The 17,784-nt window shown below is 41.3% G+C and overlaps 1 protein-coding gene and 1 long non-coding RNA gene across 9 annotated transcripts; one reads left to right on the forward strand and one right to left on the reverse strand.

The window, feature by feature from the left end:
* The first annotated feature begins 25 nt into the window (after positions 1–25).
* LOC135300713 (uncharacterized) lies at positions 26–16,306 on the forward strand. 3 transcript variants are annotated; one of them, XR_010362489.1, is made up of 4 exons: positions 26–161; positions 263–367; positions 11,214–11,376; positions 15,589–16,306. It is a non-coding gene; the product is annotated as an uncharacterized LOC135300713 (long non-coding RNA). The 3 variants fall into 3 exon arrangements; XR_010362487.1 differs by lacking the exon at positions 15,589–16,306 and adding an exon at positions 12,050–12,661; XR_010362488.1 differs by lacking the exon at positions 15,589–16,306 and adding an exon at positions 12,050–12,661 and having other exon boundaries at positions 34–156.
* TCP11L2 (t-complex 11 like 2) lies at positions 866–16,753 on the reverse strand. Of its 6 annotated transcripts, none has more exons than XM_064420447.1 (11): positions 16,440–16,753; positions 13,614–13,734; positions 11,432–11,605; positions 10,044–10,176; positions 9,693–9,813; positions 8,743–8,963; positions 7,729–7,865; positions 6,517–6,704; positions 4,979–5,160; positions 4,108–4,280; positions 866–3,552 (listed from the first exon to the last, which is right to left on the reverse strand). In XM_064420447.1, the coding sequence occupies exons 3-11, from the start codon at positions 11,565–11,567 to the stop codon at positions 3,308–3,310; spliced, it is 1,536 nt and encodes a 511-aa protein (XP_064276517.1). In that variant the 5' UTR covers positions 11,568–11,605; positions 13,614–13,734; positions 16,440–16,753; the 3' UTR covers positions 866–3,307. The 6 variants fall into 6 exon arrangements, with proteins under 6 accessions (XP_064276517.1, XP_064276511.1, XP_064276512.1 ...); XM_064420441.1 differs by having other exon boundaries at positions 10,044–10,179; XM_064420442.1 differs by having other exon boundaries at positions 10,044–10,179; positions 13,614–13,737.
* Positions 16,754–17,784: the final 1,031 nt, after the last annotated feature.

Raw genomic sequence — 17,784 nt, forward strand, 5'->3', positions numbered from 1 at the left:
CTGCAGCCCGCCCCGCCGGGGCACCGCGGAGCTGTCAGCGCCCGGGGGTCCCCCCCGCATCCCCGAGTCGGTCACCGCTCCCCGCCGGCGCAGCCGGGAGGCGGCAGAGACACGGAGCACTTGGGCTTTAAACGGCTTTCCTGCAGTTTTCAGCTTGTAAAGTAACGCGGGGCACCAGCTTTTAGCGTTATTATTATTACTGTTATTATTATTGAATGCTGTAGCTGAATCACCTACAAATTTATTTGTTCTCCTTTACAAGGGTCGGTGGTACAGAGGCAGCAAAATCGCAGATTTGGAGCTACTCATCTGCGCCAGTTCAAGATTAAACGAGAAGCACTAGTGATCTCTGCAGATTCCCTTGGCAGTAAGATTTTGAGATATATATATATGTGTGTGTGTGTGCGTGCAAATATAATAATTGGTAAGTAAGTTCTAAAAGTGTACAGACGTCGGCCCTGGCTCAGGTTCCACATGAGTACATTCCCGGGGGTGGGTCTGGGCTCCATCCTGGACACTAAGGCCCCTACCCTAAAGAGGAGTAACATTTCAGACTCCTTCCATTTGCTTTCCTGCCTGAAGCGCACAGGCAGTGGAGAATTTGTTTAATACGTGGCAATCCATGTTTAATCCATGCCAGGCCTCTGTCGGGCAAAGGGGGGAGCTTGGAGCAGTTTCTCACAGGAGTCACCCCTGCAGTGCACTCCCCCTCCAACTCTGCCATGCAAACCCAATACATCTTTCATCCAAGTAGTCAGATTTAAGCAGGCAACTGTTTTGAACATTAGCTGTACAGCTGGGTTAAAGTCACTACTCTACACTGGAGCTGCTTCTGAGAAGTAACAGAAAAACAGTCACAACAGAATATTACTGGAGTCATTTATCTTTGGCATTTAACAATCTGTTGCATTTAACAATGCTTGTGTAAATGACTTTTCACCACTGCTGGTATCACAAACAAAATTTAATGCATACAAACCCTCAAATACTTGATTTTTAACAAAGCTGCTACAGAATGGCATCTTGTTTCACAAGGACAACTTCTGAGTAGAGGCAAGTGCATTTCAGGCACAATAGCATAAATAGCATGCAACACATGACATTAGACAGATGCAATGTCCCTGTTTGAAACATTAAATTAAAACATATTAAACACTCACTTGAAACACAGGCCATGCTATAAAATGCCCTTCGCAAGTCACCTTAATCCCCACCCCCCCATAAATGCTATGCTTTGAGTATTTACTGGTAAAAACGAGTATGACAGTTGTCCCAGCTCATTAAAGAGCTGAAGTTTGATGTTTATTTGTACAATATAATGTATATAAAATATTACAATTAAAAGTTCATAATGATATTAGCAATCACCTTCAAATGTTCATAAAATCCTCTTTTGGCTGAAGCTCAAAATCATGTAGGTATTTCTAAAATTGTAGCAAATCACTAAGATTCATTCCCTCTAGCTGTTTTTGAAATGCATTCCTCTCTTAATGATTTTGAATTGCCTACCAAAATTTCATATTCATCTGAACAAGCCTGGCTTACCTAGTGGCACAGTTATGATAATCTAAGAGTTCCTTTCTCCTAGGTTTTCCAGGAAACAGTTCCCTTTAAAATATGTATTCATCTTTATTTTATGCAATGTTTTCACAGGGGACAGAAGACAAGTGCTAGAGAAATTTCTCTAAAAAAGGCATTTTGAAGAAAGTTTTCCGTAACATTTACATGTGACCAAAGACCTTGGACACTGAAGAACTGAATAGAAGTAATTTCCTTTGCTATAAAGGGTACACAATCCTGTAGAAATGGACTACAAAACCACAGTGCTAATAATGCCCAGGTTTTTTAGACCTTTATGATAGACACAGTAATGTACATAAACAATTTGTGTGACACATTACGCTTTTACAGGTTATTTTTGTCTCTTCATAAAAAATAGACTGTAATATAAAATATTAAAAACAAGCTCTAACTTGTACCACACCAGGTTTTCCATATATGACCTCTTAAAAGGAGTATTATATGGTAATATATTAAAATATAATTTTCAAGTAAATCATCAGTTTCATAGACAAGAACACGTCTATAATATGTACTCCAGCACTATCTAATCCCAGTAATCTGAAATATGCAAGATAAAGCCTGTGTAAACTTAAAGAAGTTCACTTCCATATTTCTCTATTTCAATCGCATTCATTTTCTGTATGCAAGATTCCCAATGCCTTAAATGGGAACTAAGTATTGGGGCGCAGTCCAAAGAAATTTGAGGAAAACAGGAGCATTTCTCACACGCTCCATAAAAAAGTGAACACAGTAATATTTTCAAAAATTACTAATTACTCAGGTTCTTGCTTTCAGATCTAAGAATATTCTGTGAAAAATTTACATTCTGTTGAATAAGGGCATGAAAGGGGCAGTTCTTCTGTAGTACACTGTAAGGTCAGGGTTAAGTGCTTTTGGGAATAAAGGTTAGAAAGACCCAACTTAAAAATACTTAATACTCATCCATTAAGATCAAAGATCAATACATACACATATTAAAAATTCTGTATGACCTCCACTGAATAAACAAAATGCTTATAAACACATTAATTATATACAGAAATTTACTCCACCTCCAACATCATGTTTCTCAGGTGTTTATGGTTAATCTCAAGTAGAGTTGAGAAGTTCTGAGTGATTCATACTTGAAGTGGTGCATGCTGCTTCTGTAACAGCTATCCTGCAAACAGCTTGTAACACTGGCATTCCTTAATGTAACAGAGGCAAAGTTCTGGGTCCATAATTGCAGAAGTACCTGCACTTGGCCTGGTATGAACCTGGGTTTGGCTATTAAAGCAGTTATGCCATACTGTCTTCTTCAAAGTATTCTCAGAAACATAACTGTTGTCTGAGATGTTACTCTACAAAAATACAATGTAAGCATAGTACATTTTATCTACAGTTTTGTCATTTCCTAATATGCATTGCTATATGTAAATATATTTGAGTTTAAAAATAACATTGTTTTGATGGTGGCAAAACAGTAAGTACACTGCCAGCTCTTTCCCACTACAAGTCATAATAAATGCTTGCTATGGAAATTAGTAATTCACTGGCTATTACAAGTGACAATCCATTAAACAAATATTTTTCTATTAAAATATATATATATATATGACCTTGACAATAATTTCTTTACAGTAAATTTCCGAAACTATCTGTATACATTTAACAAGACCTTTCCCCATCAACAGTCATTGGAGTAGGCTGTTCTTAGAGATGTGACTTCCCCACTGTCTTGGAAGATTAAAAAAGGGTACATTTTTTAATTGCTTGATGCTTCTGCTTCTGTTTTCTCCATTGCTGCCTCAGGAAAAAGCAGTTTTCTAAGTATATTTGCATAGAATGGTCCATACACTTTTTTATTGAAGTTTACAATGCTTGCATACTGAGATCCCAGAAACTCTATCTCTGTCTGAATCACAGAAAGGCCTCCTGGCATAGTAGGCATACACTTCTGAAAACTCGGAAGAGCAAGCAAGCTTCTCATGAAGAGCTGGATTCGCTTGTCTGAAATGGAATATAAAATATGCTCAGAACAAATGTAAACCCAAGGTGATGCCATAGTCACTTTTTAAGTACCCTGAAAACCAACAGTGTAAGCAACAACTCTTTCTCAAGATTGCTTTGGAGTGGGAAACAATACTGTAAGCTTCTTAAATTTGGCTACTGCAAGGTGGACACAGCATAAACCTACTGCAACAAGTTACATTAACAAATATGAAGTAGACTCAAAGGAAAGAAAAAAACACAGTAGGTTTAAACCCAGGATGGACAGAAAGAAGACTAAACACTCATTTTATCTAAATTCTTCTCCGAAATACTAGGCTGCCTAGACTTGTCTCTACATGCACTTTTACAATTATTTCCAGCTGTGACTAACCATGCTCTGCAACATACCCAGAACACCATTTCCTAGTAAACACCATATCCTTAGTTTAGTTGAGCCAGTATTTTACTGCAGTAAGAAAATACTTTTAGAAGATAATGAGACAGCTTATTAAGTTTGCTGGAAGTTTATAAACAGACACATACAATATGACAATTAGGTAGTCTCTTACTAACCAATCAAGGAAGAGACAGGATTATTCTTCTCAACAATATGAGCGATTTGACCCATTAAATTGCTCTGCATTTCTTCAGTAAGAGTGGGAAGACCTCTTTCACTTAGAGACTTGTTCACTATGCTGCAAATCTGGATGCCAATAGCATTCAGAGCCTCCTTCAAGTCAAAATTTCTGGAAGAAAAAGAAAAGCATTACATTTTGCAGTTTCTGTAGGTTGTCTCCTTTCCCTTTTATTTTCAGCCTGGGCTCTGCAATGAGAATTTTGAAAAGTTATCTTTTGCTGCGGATTTATATAAATCTACATAAACAGGAAATTTTCCTATGTGGAAGATAAAATAAAGACCTAGCTGTGATTCAAATGGGAAAAGTAATTTCACGTGTGCAGCAGTGACACCAGTTCACTTTATCCTTATGCCTAGGTGTTTTTGTGGGCCACCTGCATAGCATTTAATGAGAATAAACAAGGGTAGAAAATTCTTTTAAAAGACAGTCACAGACATCAGACTTGTCAAGCAGCCAAAGAAACAGGCAGCCAAGCGACCTGAACTACCTACAAGTTTGAAACAACTCCCAAGAGGATTTAGTGAATGTACTGCCACAATCTCTCCAGTATTAGGAGTGTATGAAGGAACTTCACTACTGGGTTCCAAAATTTGTACATTAACATCAAGACTAAGATTTCATTAAAATCTACTTTTGAAAACAAGTGTCTAACATATAGTGGCCTTGTATCATAAAGAGAATACATAAATTATTAAAATTCGGTATATTCCTATTAATAACAAGCACCAGTTATGACACTAGAATTGTTTCCAATTATTTACTGTCCAAAAAACAGTTTTATAAAGGAGTAAAAAAAAAGATCTTACTTCTTATTCATGCCTTCAAGAAGAGGAAGGGAGATTCTTTTCAGCTGGTCAGGAAAATCAGGCATATCTACAATTGCTGCACCCACCATGTTGTTTGTTATGAGAGAAACACAAGCTATGACTTTTAATTGATTGAGCTTTTCTCTCAACTCCTGAAGACGGACTTCATCTGTTATTAGAGTCTAGAATTGAAACAATAATACTAATTTAGGAATAAGGAGGGAGAGAGACAGGAAAAGGACAGATCTAGGATGTAGTCATGAAGCACTAGTATTTTTAATCACAAATATGCAAACCCAGAGGAGACAGCAACTATAATACCCTAAATATGTAGCATAATATAAAGTGGTATTATGTACAAGTACCAGAAGTAAACTTGTGGCAGGAAGAAAAGTAATGAGGAAACTGAGGACATTGCACCTTATTCCTCATCACTGCTGACAAATCTGTAACCAACAATTCAGCCCACGACATGGAATGCTCAGAGGATCCAGAGGACATTGTAATGACCAAGTAACAGACAGAACAGTCTTCTGGATTTGGGTGTCTTTTGAAAAAATGCCAATATTTGTAACTGATGGATAATAATGAACAACTGTGCCTGACAACCACCAATTCAACCACCAGAGCAGGTTCTGCAAGTGATACATAACCCGCTCCAGGCAAAAAGCCAGCTGATCATACCAAGAACATAAATAATCCCGACAGCAAGATGTAGCTGGAGTTCATTTTAGGTTACAAAGAGTTCATCCTGAGCAGCACAGGGGCATTAACATCCAACTGCAGTTGGTAGCCATTTCATAGTATGGCAAGCTAGACCTACCAGAGAACATCTGTATTTAGATCTTAATCAAAAGGTCTAAGAAAGAAAGGTAAGAAAGTGGTTTCCCTTCTGTCCGCTGACTGAGAACACCAAGAGCATCCCCATGTATTTAACAAATTCTCTGCCAGGCCATCCTACATGTAACTAAGGCCCTCTGGAAATGCAAATTTTAGCCCTGACTGGTGACAAATTTCCCACTGGCTTTATGGGAAGTTGCAAAGGTCAGTAATCAGGAATAGGAGGGAAAAACGGAACACTGAGTCATGAAGCAATAGTTTACTCTGAAAGGAAAAATACCTACTTTAGAGAACTCAAGTTTTTTACTGATTCTGTTCTGAGGAGCAATCCCACCAATTCCTGCTGCTGTTAGGAAAACAGAGTGCTGCAGTCAGTTCTTTTAAAGATAGAAAAAGTCAAGTACAATACAAGGCCCAGCCTTTGACCACAGCCAAGACTGCTCTTAGGGCAGAGGTGGTGAGCTATGATTGGAAAGAGGGAGAACAACCTTTACCTTGTTCTTTTCTGGTTGTTGACTTGCCCATCTAAAATTTCAGAATCTGGACTAGAATATAATCTCCAAATTTCAGATTTACTGTGCAGAAATTTAAGGAATGCAAAAGAGCATTCACTTACTGTCACAAATAACAGGATTATTGTATCACATCAATGATTTAATATAGCTGGTAATCTGAAGACACCAAAACATATTTCTTACCTCTGGAATTGTTTTGCAATAATCCCACTGTAACAGTTTCAAGTAGCCATTGTTTAGCACCAGTGTAGGACTAATAATTGGTTTTGAGCTACCATCAGCACCAGGGGATGATGAAGACTCATCAGAAATAGATGACAATTCATCTTCTATTGATTCCTTTATCCATTCTGTTGTGAGATTCAGGGCACCTAAACATTGCAAATAGCACAGATTTACTGCGTGCCTTCAACAAAATGAGCACTACCTTGAGGAAAAAAAAAGATTTGCATACAGAAGAGAAATCAACTTCTGAAGACTTAAATATAGTGGACAGCTGAGTCTTCACAAATGGTAATTCTCTCACTCACTTTTTCCCACTGATCATCTTCCACTGGTCACCTGTAAATTCTACCTGGTTTGTACAAACCCAGCCACAAATTGTTAAGACTTCAGACAGGATTTTTAGGTAATAGAAGTCTCAAAGTTTGAGTTCCCAAAGGACTGTTTTCCCTTTTTCGGAGAGGCCACTTATTGGATAGGGCATAAGAGTAAAAAGTAGAGGTGAAGGAAGATTAAAATATTTGATTTGTTCTGGTAGAGTTTTTCTCAGGCTGCAGAAATGAACACTGCAGGCCCTGTCAGTGGCTCAGGGCTCCCATTTTAGAAGCCCCTGCTCCAGATGCTAGCACACTTACTTATTCTTCTTGGAGGATATATTTCTGAACACTGTTTAACCAAATCACACAAAACATGTAATAGTGGATCAAGTTGACTTTGCATCATCTAAGAAATTTTGGTCAGGGCCTACTTTTTGTTTATTAAAAAAATAGATATTAACCCTTCCAGCTTTCAGGCGCACTAACTGGTTTTACATGTTTACTTCACACTAACAACAGAACAGTTGCACACAAAAGAGAAAAGTCTCATCTTATGCAGGCCTTCTGCATCCAGACAGCAGGAGTCACCACTTGTTTGTTTTTCAGACACCATCCAATTTGACAAATATGTTTGTCTGAAAGTGCCTCAGATTATAGGCAGACAGACTTGACAGCAAGTTAAGCAATCATCTAGAGATAGCTTGCTTGTCAAAAAAATTTTCCCATTACTTACATACAGACAAGAAATTGAAGTTTTCCTCTAAGTTAACTGTAACTTGTCAAGTTTTCACAGCATGTATTTAAATAGGCTTCTTTTCAAAGAATAAATTTAAATTTAATATAGCATAGTACATACTTGGTGTTTCTTCAAGAATTTCCTGGAATTTTGTTCTTTCATAGTCCACCAAGTTATGCCAGAGGTATGGTCTAAGGCTTTTAATTGTGTAATTTGCCATGTCCACTTTCATCAGGTCCAAAACGCGGAAGATTTGTCTGAAAGGAGGAGTTTAAAATTTCACAGTTTAATTTAGTCTATTGATTTTCACCAGCACAAGTGAAGCACATGTACATTATCACTTTAATTTCAATTTTGGATAAGTTAATGCCTTCATTGGCATTTCAGAGTAACAGACATGTTACCTATCATCTGGAGTAGTATATATAAGGCTTGGCCTAAGTTAAAAAGAACAGGATTGATGTAGCATCACTAAATGCAACAGCCCTGTAACTTTTTGAAAAACTATGTGAATGGGTATATTTCAGCCTAAATTAACAGATTTTAACTTTTTGGTCACTGACTGAATTCAGAGAAACAATCCTTTTGACCCAATTGTTTTGATCCCCATATATATACACAGTACAACAACTACCATTTAGTCTTAATATTTCAGCATACTTCAGGAGCACTGTTTTCTGCCCTGTCATGCAAATGTCTTACTCAAGTTCAAGTAATAAGATCTTAACTAAAGAGCTTTTAAATCCAAAGTTTGGCCTTCCAAAAGAAGCATGCAATTAACACTTCAAGAAGAAACGGTACCAGTGTGCTGCTTACATTTTGTAAGAATGAACAAGACAGAAAAAAAGTTTCTGAAACAGAGATTATTGCAAGAGTTGTTGGCTTAGATAGTCAGAGCTGCCTGGTTTCATCTAGGTATCCTACTCATTCCATTACAAAGTGAGATACACAGTCTGGTCAGTGTGTCAGAGCTCTTCCCCTGTAATGCTTCAGGAAGTTCTCCTATAGTTTGAGAACAGGTGTTGTGCAAACTGACACAACTTTAGACTTCCTTTACCCAGCCCCCCGCCTTCCACTGTCTACTACCCTTTCAGGGAGGAGTTTTTTCTCCAAAAACCACACTCAAATACCAACCTCAGTAACTCTACAATATTGTCAGTTGCTTTTAACTGTTTTATGTCATTGTCTCTTATTGGAGCACACAACTTTCCCATAGTGTTGATGACATAATTAGCTAGCCCAGGAATATCAACAGCATTGTGTTCTGCCTGCTGTCTTATAAGATCCGTATCAAGAACTTCACAAATTTGATTGTGAATCCTGTTTGCTCCAGGAGTCAGGAAGGAAAGAAGAATCTAAATTAGAGGGAGGAAAAAAAAAAAGCTTATCAATAAAGACCAAACCATTTAGTAAGCACACTTGAGTGAAATTTTAATATTCGTGTCAAGTGTATATAGCTGACAGATTATAACCAGACATTTTAAGACTGAACATTATCAAAGGTTGTGGGGAAAAAAGGACTGTTTGGGGAAAAAAAAAACAACAAACTAGTACAGTTCTGCAAAAATGCTCAAACCAATAAAACAAAAAGCAAGTCAACAACTAGACCCATTCAAAAGCTGGGAGGGTACCCTGTAAAATAAACATTTACTGACTTAAAGTTCTGAAAGACTTAGTATTGTGCCAGGATTGAAGGTTTGTATGCTCACCTGTGCGATAATCAAACAATGAAGCCTAAGTGGGCAGGTGCAATCATGTTTATACTGCTGTTCATGCCCTAAGCTCACAGTATGGTTCTGGAAACAGGCTGGTAGAGATGTGAAGCTTTGGGAAAAGAGGTGACTTGCAACTGATCACTGTATAGTGAAAGTTGAATGAACATGCCACTGTCTGTTTGTGGCCATATTCCTGGTTAATATAAATATACTACAAATAGACATCTATTTTCAGTTCTGAATAATCATGGCTTCATATTATAAAAGGAAAACCAGAAGGTGTTGGCTCAGCTAAGTTAAGCAGACCCTTCAGTGAATTAAGGGACTCTTAAAGCTAAGCAAATCAATACAGAGAGGGAAGAACATTACCTCCTTAATTTCCTCAAAGAGCTTGATAGCATGTTTGTATTCTGGAGGATCTTCATTCAGCTCCGATTCCAAATGATCCCAAAATGCCTTATGTACAATTTGTTTCACTGTGCCTGCAAAGCTGTGGAGTAAGTCAGTTAGATACTGAGAAGACTCCCAGCCAGCTTCCATCCTTGTAACTGTTTCAGATGGGACTGATCACTAGTTGGGAAACACACCTCCCCAGATACCATGCCCTGCAACCACATCTTTCTTGGATTCTGGATCTTCAGGTCCCAGTGTAGATTGCTCCATTCATTTCTCCTCTCTTTCCAACACCAGTGCTGCTTTTTGCAAAATTCAAGCTCTTACCTGTTTTGTGGGTAGTCTTCATGTTTTATGCAAAAATTTGCATTTACAGCAATTTCATGAGCTAGAGTCCAGTTTGACAGATTCCTTGTAGCTGCCATCAGTTCATCAAATGTGATAACCTTGGGAGGGCTAGCTGCTGGAACAAACAAGATCAATTCAAGCCATATATCTATAGGTGATAAGTCAAATTGAATATACTAAAACCTAGAAATTTTACTGCTTGCTAACTGGACTCCAGTACTCTGGAAGAAGCAACCCAAGATTACCAAGTCTTTATATCTTCCTAAAACACTAACTCAGGAAACTCCCAGCTTATCAGGGGTGTGTGTGTTTGTGGGGAAATACCACACAAGCCTCAAAACATTTTGAGGAGCATTTTCATATTTCCGCGTGTGAACTAAGATATCTTTTTTCCTTTAAATGGGATCTTGCATTCCACAGATTTCCTACTAACTGTTCTGTCAAAGCCACCCAACCAAAAGCATGGGCAGTAAGAGATACCAGATGCCTACTATAATTCTGAGCACAAGATGGCTATATTGCCTGTTGAAAAGGTTCTGAAGTTACTGACTTGCAAACCCCCCGCCCCCTTAAGATCAGCAGATCTTCAGTCTGCTGTGGAATTAAGTTATACTCATATTTTAGGAGTCAGCAGCAATGACAAAACAAACTCTACACTGGAAAACAAGGGCAAACTCCCAAAGTTTCTAAAACCTTAAATTCTATTATTTTATTTAGTATTTGGAAGGCTGGTAACAAAGAAAGACAAAGAGCCAGCTGCCAACTGCAGCTCCACTAACAAGCTTGTTTTAATATAAGAATTTACACAGATGTAAGAAGTAAGCATGGTCTGCAACTGCTTACAGAACAGAGAAACCACATTATAACCAAGGTTTTGTTTACCATTACTCAAATTATCCTTCTTGTGCAAACGTGTGTTTTCTGTTTGATTCTAGTATTTATGAAAGAAAAATGTGAATTAAAGATTAATTACATGCAACTTGGTATGGTATTACAAATCTGTAAGTTACAGAATTAATTTTTGCATGCAGGGATCAAACAGAAGAAACCCACCCTTTGCACAAAAGCATATCTGGTTGAGTGGGAGGCTGCTACCAATGTCAAGGTTAGGAAGACCATGGTGACACACTTTTCTTACACTTTCTGAAGGGAAGGAGTGCACAGGAAGACCCCCATGGATACAGCTGCTGCTGGTGTTCCACACACAGGAGATGCACTGCTTCACAGCAGAGAGAAAGCCATGCCTCTCTGTTAATACTCTTAAACAGATTCAGAATCCCAGGTTCTACCCATAACAGCAAAGAGAAATAAGGTAAGTTAGCCTTATTGGTCCATGCACAATGCAGGTAAGGCTGAAATAGGCTTACATGCTGGGGAGCTGGGTTTGCTTGAAGAATCACTGTTAAAACTCTGCCTGGAATACTCTGAGTCACTGGAAGAAGCTGTGCTTTCCGAGAGCCGTGAAGAATCTGAGTCACTGTTATGGTCATCACTGAGAGGCATTCTGATTCCCTTTACCTTGCTTACAAAGTAAACAAGACCTGGAAAGACAAACACAATTCCCATAAAACCAGCACTTACTTTTGTTTGTTTCTCAAAAGTCAGCTACTTATATTATAATAATATATATATTATATTGTAATTATATTGTGAATGAAGATCAAGTAGTTGCCTTTCCTAAACAGGAAAAGCAAAAGAAAGGATTTGGCTTGACACACAGAATCATATAGTTATCAACAAACTGAACCTGTTCTGTAAGAAAGCTTTGTACCTTCAGCTGTTTCGTACCTTAATGATTCTGTGGGAGACAGTCCCTAAATTTGGAATGTTTAAAAAAATGAAAGACTACCCACAGGAACCCCTGAAGCTACTTATTGCAAGAATTTTGGTAATTTTCAATATCCATAGAGGCATTTCGTGATGCCACCATCCCCCACCTGACCTGATGAAGTGGTGTTTAGCAACGAGTTTCCTTCCACAAACAGGCTGCACCAAGTGTAACGACTGTGAAGCAAACACAGAAGTTGCAGGGGAGAAGAGGCAAGAAATTGAGAATATTACATTTCTGACAAGGTGTAGCTGAAAGTCTGCGCTCAGAATCAGATTAACAATGGCACAGACCCAAACACCAGTCCTCCTAGGGGTGAAGGTAGGTGGATAGGTTTCCTGGTTTAAGTCAAATGGCAACTCTGAGCTCTAACATTCTATTTAGCAGAGTCAACAACCTCCACTGACAAGTGTTGTGCTTCATAGTGTTTGTCTATGTAAAGAAACTGCCTCCCAGGCAGATAATCTGCAATTGCAGAAAATGTGGACAGCTGCACAGTGTGATACAGATGATTAACAACTGCATGACAGGAAGTGAAAAATATGTTCATAATAATAATATTAAAATGAGAACCTGGAAGTCCACTGTAATTACCACCAAAGGAATTTGGCCCAGATACCAAAAGTAGCTGTCCATCTCTGATTAAGGCCATGAAGCATTCTGTAGTGGACTTCATGAAGTGACATAGGCAGCAATGGTTTCCATCAGCAAATTTAACTAATATATAACTTCATTTATTATTAAATCACATCAGCTTCAGTAGGCAGGGAATACCTTTGCAATACACTTTGCAACTGCTGAATTTGGAAAAAAGACACTTTTAGCAATAAAAGGATGATCTTTGTCTGTACTAATGTGAATCAACACACTGTGGAGTCCTGGGATAGACAAAAGGTAGCGAAAATTAAGATTTCTTTATACCAGCACCTAGCTACTGCTTAAAGCATTTGACTTTTTGGGTACCAACTCATCCTGAATAGGCCTTTATAACTTGATGAGCTACTACACTGATGAGCACTCCCTTGTTAATTGAGATGATTGACATTTCTTAAGTGTGTGTTTACTCTTCCTCCTCTCCCAAGAGGAAAGAGGATGCACTTGAGCATCTTATTGATGTCATACTTTACACTGGGGTTTTTTGTGAAAATAATTGGTTACATTAGTAAGAACACATCTAACAGTTTATCAGTGTACTGGAGGAGCCAGTAAGAGACACTTGATTAGAACACAGAGGTCACACATCCAAAACTTGCAACATTACCCGTGTTCCTAAGCATCATAACTCTTGTTAGACCAGCAATTTTATAATTTCTAACAAGCAAATACTTAAAACAGTATTGGCTAAACAAGACAGAGTTGCAAGAGAACCTAAAAAACCACTAAACACAGGTATTTTGGCTTGGAAATTGTATTTAAGTTACAATTAGAAATGGTTCACTAGTTAATGCTAGACTAGAGAAGAAACAAACTATTTCTTCAAGTAAAATCTGTGTTACAGATCTCAAAGTTAGTGATGATCAGAAACTAGTTGTCACAAACTAGGTATAGAACATACTTGAGGTTCTTCATGTTGAACTGCTCACTTAAATACAGTAACACTGTACAGAGCCTGAAAAGTTTTTATTACCCTCCAACTAATTTTTTTAAATCAACAAAAGAACACTGTATTTCCAGGCTTTAATCTTGTATAACACCCCTTTATTTCCATACAAATAACTAACCTCCAAAAGATTAATGCTGCAGGACGTGGTCCATCAAAAGATTTGATTAATGCTGTTCACAGTTAGTGGCCCAAAGTCTTGCAAATCGCTTGCCGAGTGTGAGCAATTCACGGTGTGTCTACTGCTTCAGTTCAGGTGTTAACAACATGGAAGAAGGTAAATGACCATTAAAACCCCAAATACTGTCACACAATTTACACATCATCATTTCATGAACTTCCTCTTACCTCTAGGTATGACAATGTTAATAAAAATTCAGCCTCTGCTTCTCTGAGAGAAGCACTAAACCAGCCACGAAGGGGAGTCAGTACTGCCATTTTCCACCCCATCTTGATTTCCAAGAAGATCAAGTGGTTAAGGTAGAATTAGAAGTCTATATACATTAAGTCCTTAAGCACTAGACCCAGCAAAGGATCAATGTAAATTGTTGCATTTCAAAGATGCACATGCATTTTTATGTATCAAGACCACACCTGCTCCCACAATATATGCAGACACACAGACAGCAGAGCTGTCAGTGGGGTGCTCCAGAAGGCTTAATTTAAGTAAGAAGTTTCAACACTGCAACAGGAGGTGACACACACAAAAAAAACACTGCAATCTTTTGCCACACTAAATACATTTCCTAGTAGAATGCTTCAAGCACAATAGGAAGTAAGAATGGGTGCACTCTGCACAGTGAGAACATTATTGCTAAATTCTATGTTTAAAAGATAAACACATCAAGCTAAACATACATGAATATACAAGCAGAACCTGCAGGGGCCAACTAAAACACTTAGGCAAAAATACAGTCACTGAGCATATGAAAGGTAAGTACAAACCAAAAATGGCATTTCTAATTAGTTACAACAATAGACAACTGAGTCACTCAGTCTTTGCTTTATAGCATACACTGGAAGAGCTGATTTTCCTTGCATTTTTTGTAGATAGCACAGTTCTCATTAATAACTAATGGCCAAGTTCATTTAGAACTTTAAATTAGTATAAAAATATGTCAAAAAGCCCTTCAGCCTTGCAAGATCACTTTGTAACTCACCATCTTGGATAAACAATACCATCTTGTTTTTTTGTTTTTAATTTACTTATTAATTATTACATATAAGCTGTTGTTTTAATACACATATTAATATCCCAACCGTTCTGTTAAAGGGTCAGCCTGAGGTTACAACCTGCTTTACTCTGCTGCATTAAAGACTACCCACATTTACATTTGTATTAGGCTGGACACCATCACAGTGGGCTTCATCACACCATTTGCTCTATTTCAATCAGTACCATACTGTAGGGTTTTTTAAGGACAAACTCTTTGGAAGACCAAGCTAAAAGTATCTTCTACATACACCAACCCCAAGATTCCAGCTAATTTAACAATGAAGAAATAAATTCTCACATGTCTCCTATTTAGACAGGTGAAGATTATTCTTTTTAGTAAAAAGAAAATTAATACAAAAGCGTAGATGCTTAAAGGCATCTTGTTCTTAACTGGTTACTGCATCACCCAACTCGATTTAGAACTTATCAAAACTGCAAGATCAGGTTAGTTTTAGAAGACACAGGCACATTTTATTTCTGTAGGTTTGTTTTAGAAGTTATTTTACAAAGCACCTGGGGGGAGGAGGGAGGAAGACAGTTTCACAGTTGGGTATTTTCTTCAGATACTATCTCCTAGCAAAGGTTTTCCACAGCCCTGCTTTGTTCAAAGGAAGTGTGCATGGACACAGAGACTTATGAGTGCTCTGTCCAGTTTTACCACTATGAAAGTCTTAACTTTGTTTATTCTGCTGGGTTCACATTCTTACTATCTTCAAGCTGGCACCGACTGAATCTCATTTGGTCTCGAGTTTCCCTTTCACTGACTCCACCTCTGTCAGCACTCACGACATGAGAACAGAAAAGAGCCTTTGTTAAGAGTTACTTGCATTTCCTCCCGCCTCATTTTCCACAGCTTACAGCCGACTTTTCTCCCCTTTAGCTTTCTAGTGCCACGGCTCTTGGAAGAGACACTTCTCTTCGTGAAGGCTTAAAGAACTGTCTCGGCGAGAGCGAGATGCGGCCGGGCGCCCCGAGCGCGGCCCTTGGCCGTGACCTCCGCCCGGACAGGTCGGGGACGGGACCGGGGGCCGTGGCCCGAGGGGAGCCCGGGGACGTCCTGCCCGCGGCCCTGCCCCGCGGGGGGAGCCACACCGACGGGAGCCGGCGGCTCCTCCTCTTCCTCCATCTGTTTCGCTGCCTGTCTCCTCCCCCGGCCCCATGTTTTTAACACTTAGCAAAGGCAGGAGTTTGGCACCCTCCGACCAAAACAAACAGCGTTTCCAAGGACAGGCCCGGGGGGAGGGAGGCCGGCGGCGAAGCAAGGAGGGAACACTGTCTGTCAGCCCCAGAGAGGGCGAGCCGGGGCGCCCGCCCCTAAGCGCCCCAGCCCCCATTCCCCGCGGCGGTCTCGGGGTGCCCCTGCCCTGCCGACCGGGGCTGCAGGGGGGACCCTGCGGCTGCGCCCGTCGGGGCGGATCGTCCCGGCGGACACCAAGGGATGATGAAAGCCCAGGAGACACGGGGCAGGGAGGGAACTACGGACCCAGCGCAGGAACTGCGAAACCCACCTGCTGCAGCGGGTGCCCCTCCGGGGCAGCAGAGGGAAGGGCCAGTCCACCACCTCCCTGCCACCCACACCGCACAGGAAGGTGGCAACTCCCGAGCCAGCACTGTCCCGGACTCACCCCGCGACTCATCGCCCTGCGTGCCCGGACACCCCGCCGCGTGTCAGCTCCGCTGGCCGGCCGGAGCAGTCCTGCCCTGCCCCGCTGTCCCCAGCCGGTCACTCACCGCTGCCCCTCGCCGCCTCACGCAGCGCTCGCCGGGCCGCACACATTCACCCCCCTCAGATTTAAAGACCCAGCCCGGACTATTAGTGTCTTCCCCGGGCACGTCCATCTCTGATGGTGGAAGCGGGGAGGTGCGGCATCTTTTCCTGCCTGTCAGCGGCGAGTTATCCAAGGCGCTTTGGCCTGCCTCCGCTTACGCCAGTGGAAACTGTGTGCATCTCCTCATTCTGCCTGCGACCGGGCACTGAGCGTGGGGAAATATGCGGGGACACGGGAAGAGGTTTCGGCGGACTCCCCCGCGCTGGCAGTGGGCCGTGCCGGCGTGCGGGGGGATGGGCCGGGTGGTGTTTACGGAAGGGCCCGGTCCGCCCGGGCCGGCGCCGCCCCGGCCCCGCCCCCGGGATGGGAGCACCGACCCCACGGAGCCCGAGCCTGGGAGGAAAGGGGCTGTGCTCCGCAGGGGACGGGGCAGCGCCCCAGGCCGTGTGTGCTATAACAAAGGGAGCTATAACTACGTTCCTGCCCTGGTTTCCGTACCCTGTATATGGGGAGGTAGTGTGGTGCCCCTCCACGCGCCATCTTGGCTCCCCATGCCACCCCCGCAGCTTCAGGGGAGCCACTCGGCCCGTGCTGAGCTTAGTCACCCGCCCGGCTCACGGCTGTGTGTCCGGAGGCCTGCTGAGCGCCCACTGAGGAACGCAGCACGGGGCAGTGCGGCACTGTCATTATAAATGCTTTGCCTATTGCTGTATTGACCTCATGCCCTGGCTGCTTCACGCACGCACGGGGCCAGCAGTGCCTGCCAGGGTCATCAGCTCTTCCTGTCACGGAAGCTACGTGCCACCACTGCCTCACCCACCAGGAAGCACGGAGGGCAAAACACCGGCAATCCTCTCTGAGGCGAGAGCTCACTAACACACCAGCCTTGCCCGTCATGAAGGCAGAGCTCCCCTTCCTGCAGATAACCTTTAGCACAAGTGGTGGACCACAGAGAACAGATGTTGTATTCGGGTAGAACAAAGCACACTGTAGGTCACATTAACCTCTGCTATAAAATCAAGGGCTCGAAGCAGGGGACAGAGTTTGGCTACACAAGTGCCAAGTGCCCGGCTGGAGAGGCAGCACTTGCTTGCAGCGATGCAGAGCACCTGTCAGCCCGGCCTTCAGAGCCATTAAATGGGATTAAGTCCAACAGCCTAATCCGGTAGCTTCTATAAAGAAGATGATGTTTTGAATAACGATATTTGCACTACTTTGCTCCACTTTGTGCATGTCACATGGCAGTGACAGTCTGAAAGAGGTTCGAAAGGGCTTTGGAGAAGACTGTGATAATATACAGATGGGCT

This window comes from Passer domesticus, chromosome 5, assembly GCF_036417665.1.
Source record: "Passer domesticus isolate bPasDom1 chromosome 5, bPasDom1.hap1, whole genome shotgun sequence".
In the NCBI taxonomy this organism is placed as follows: domain Eukaryota; kingdom Metazoa; phylum Chordata; class Aves; order Passeriformes; family Passeridae; genus Passer; species Passer domesticus.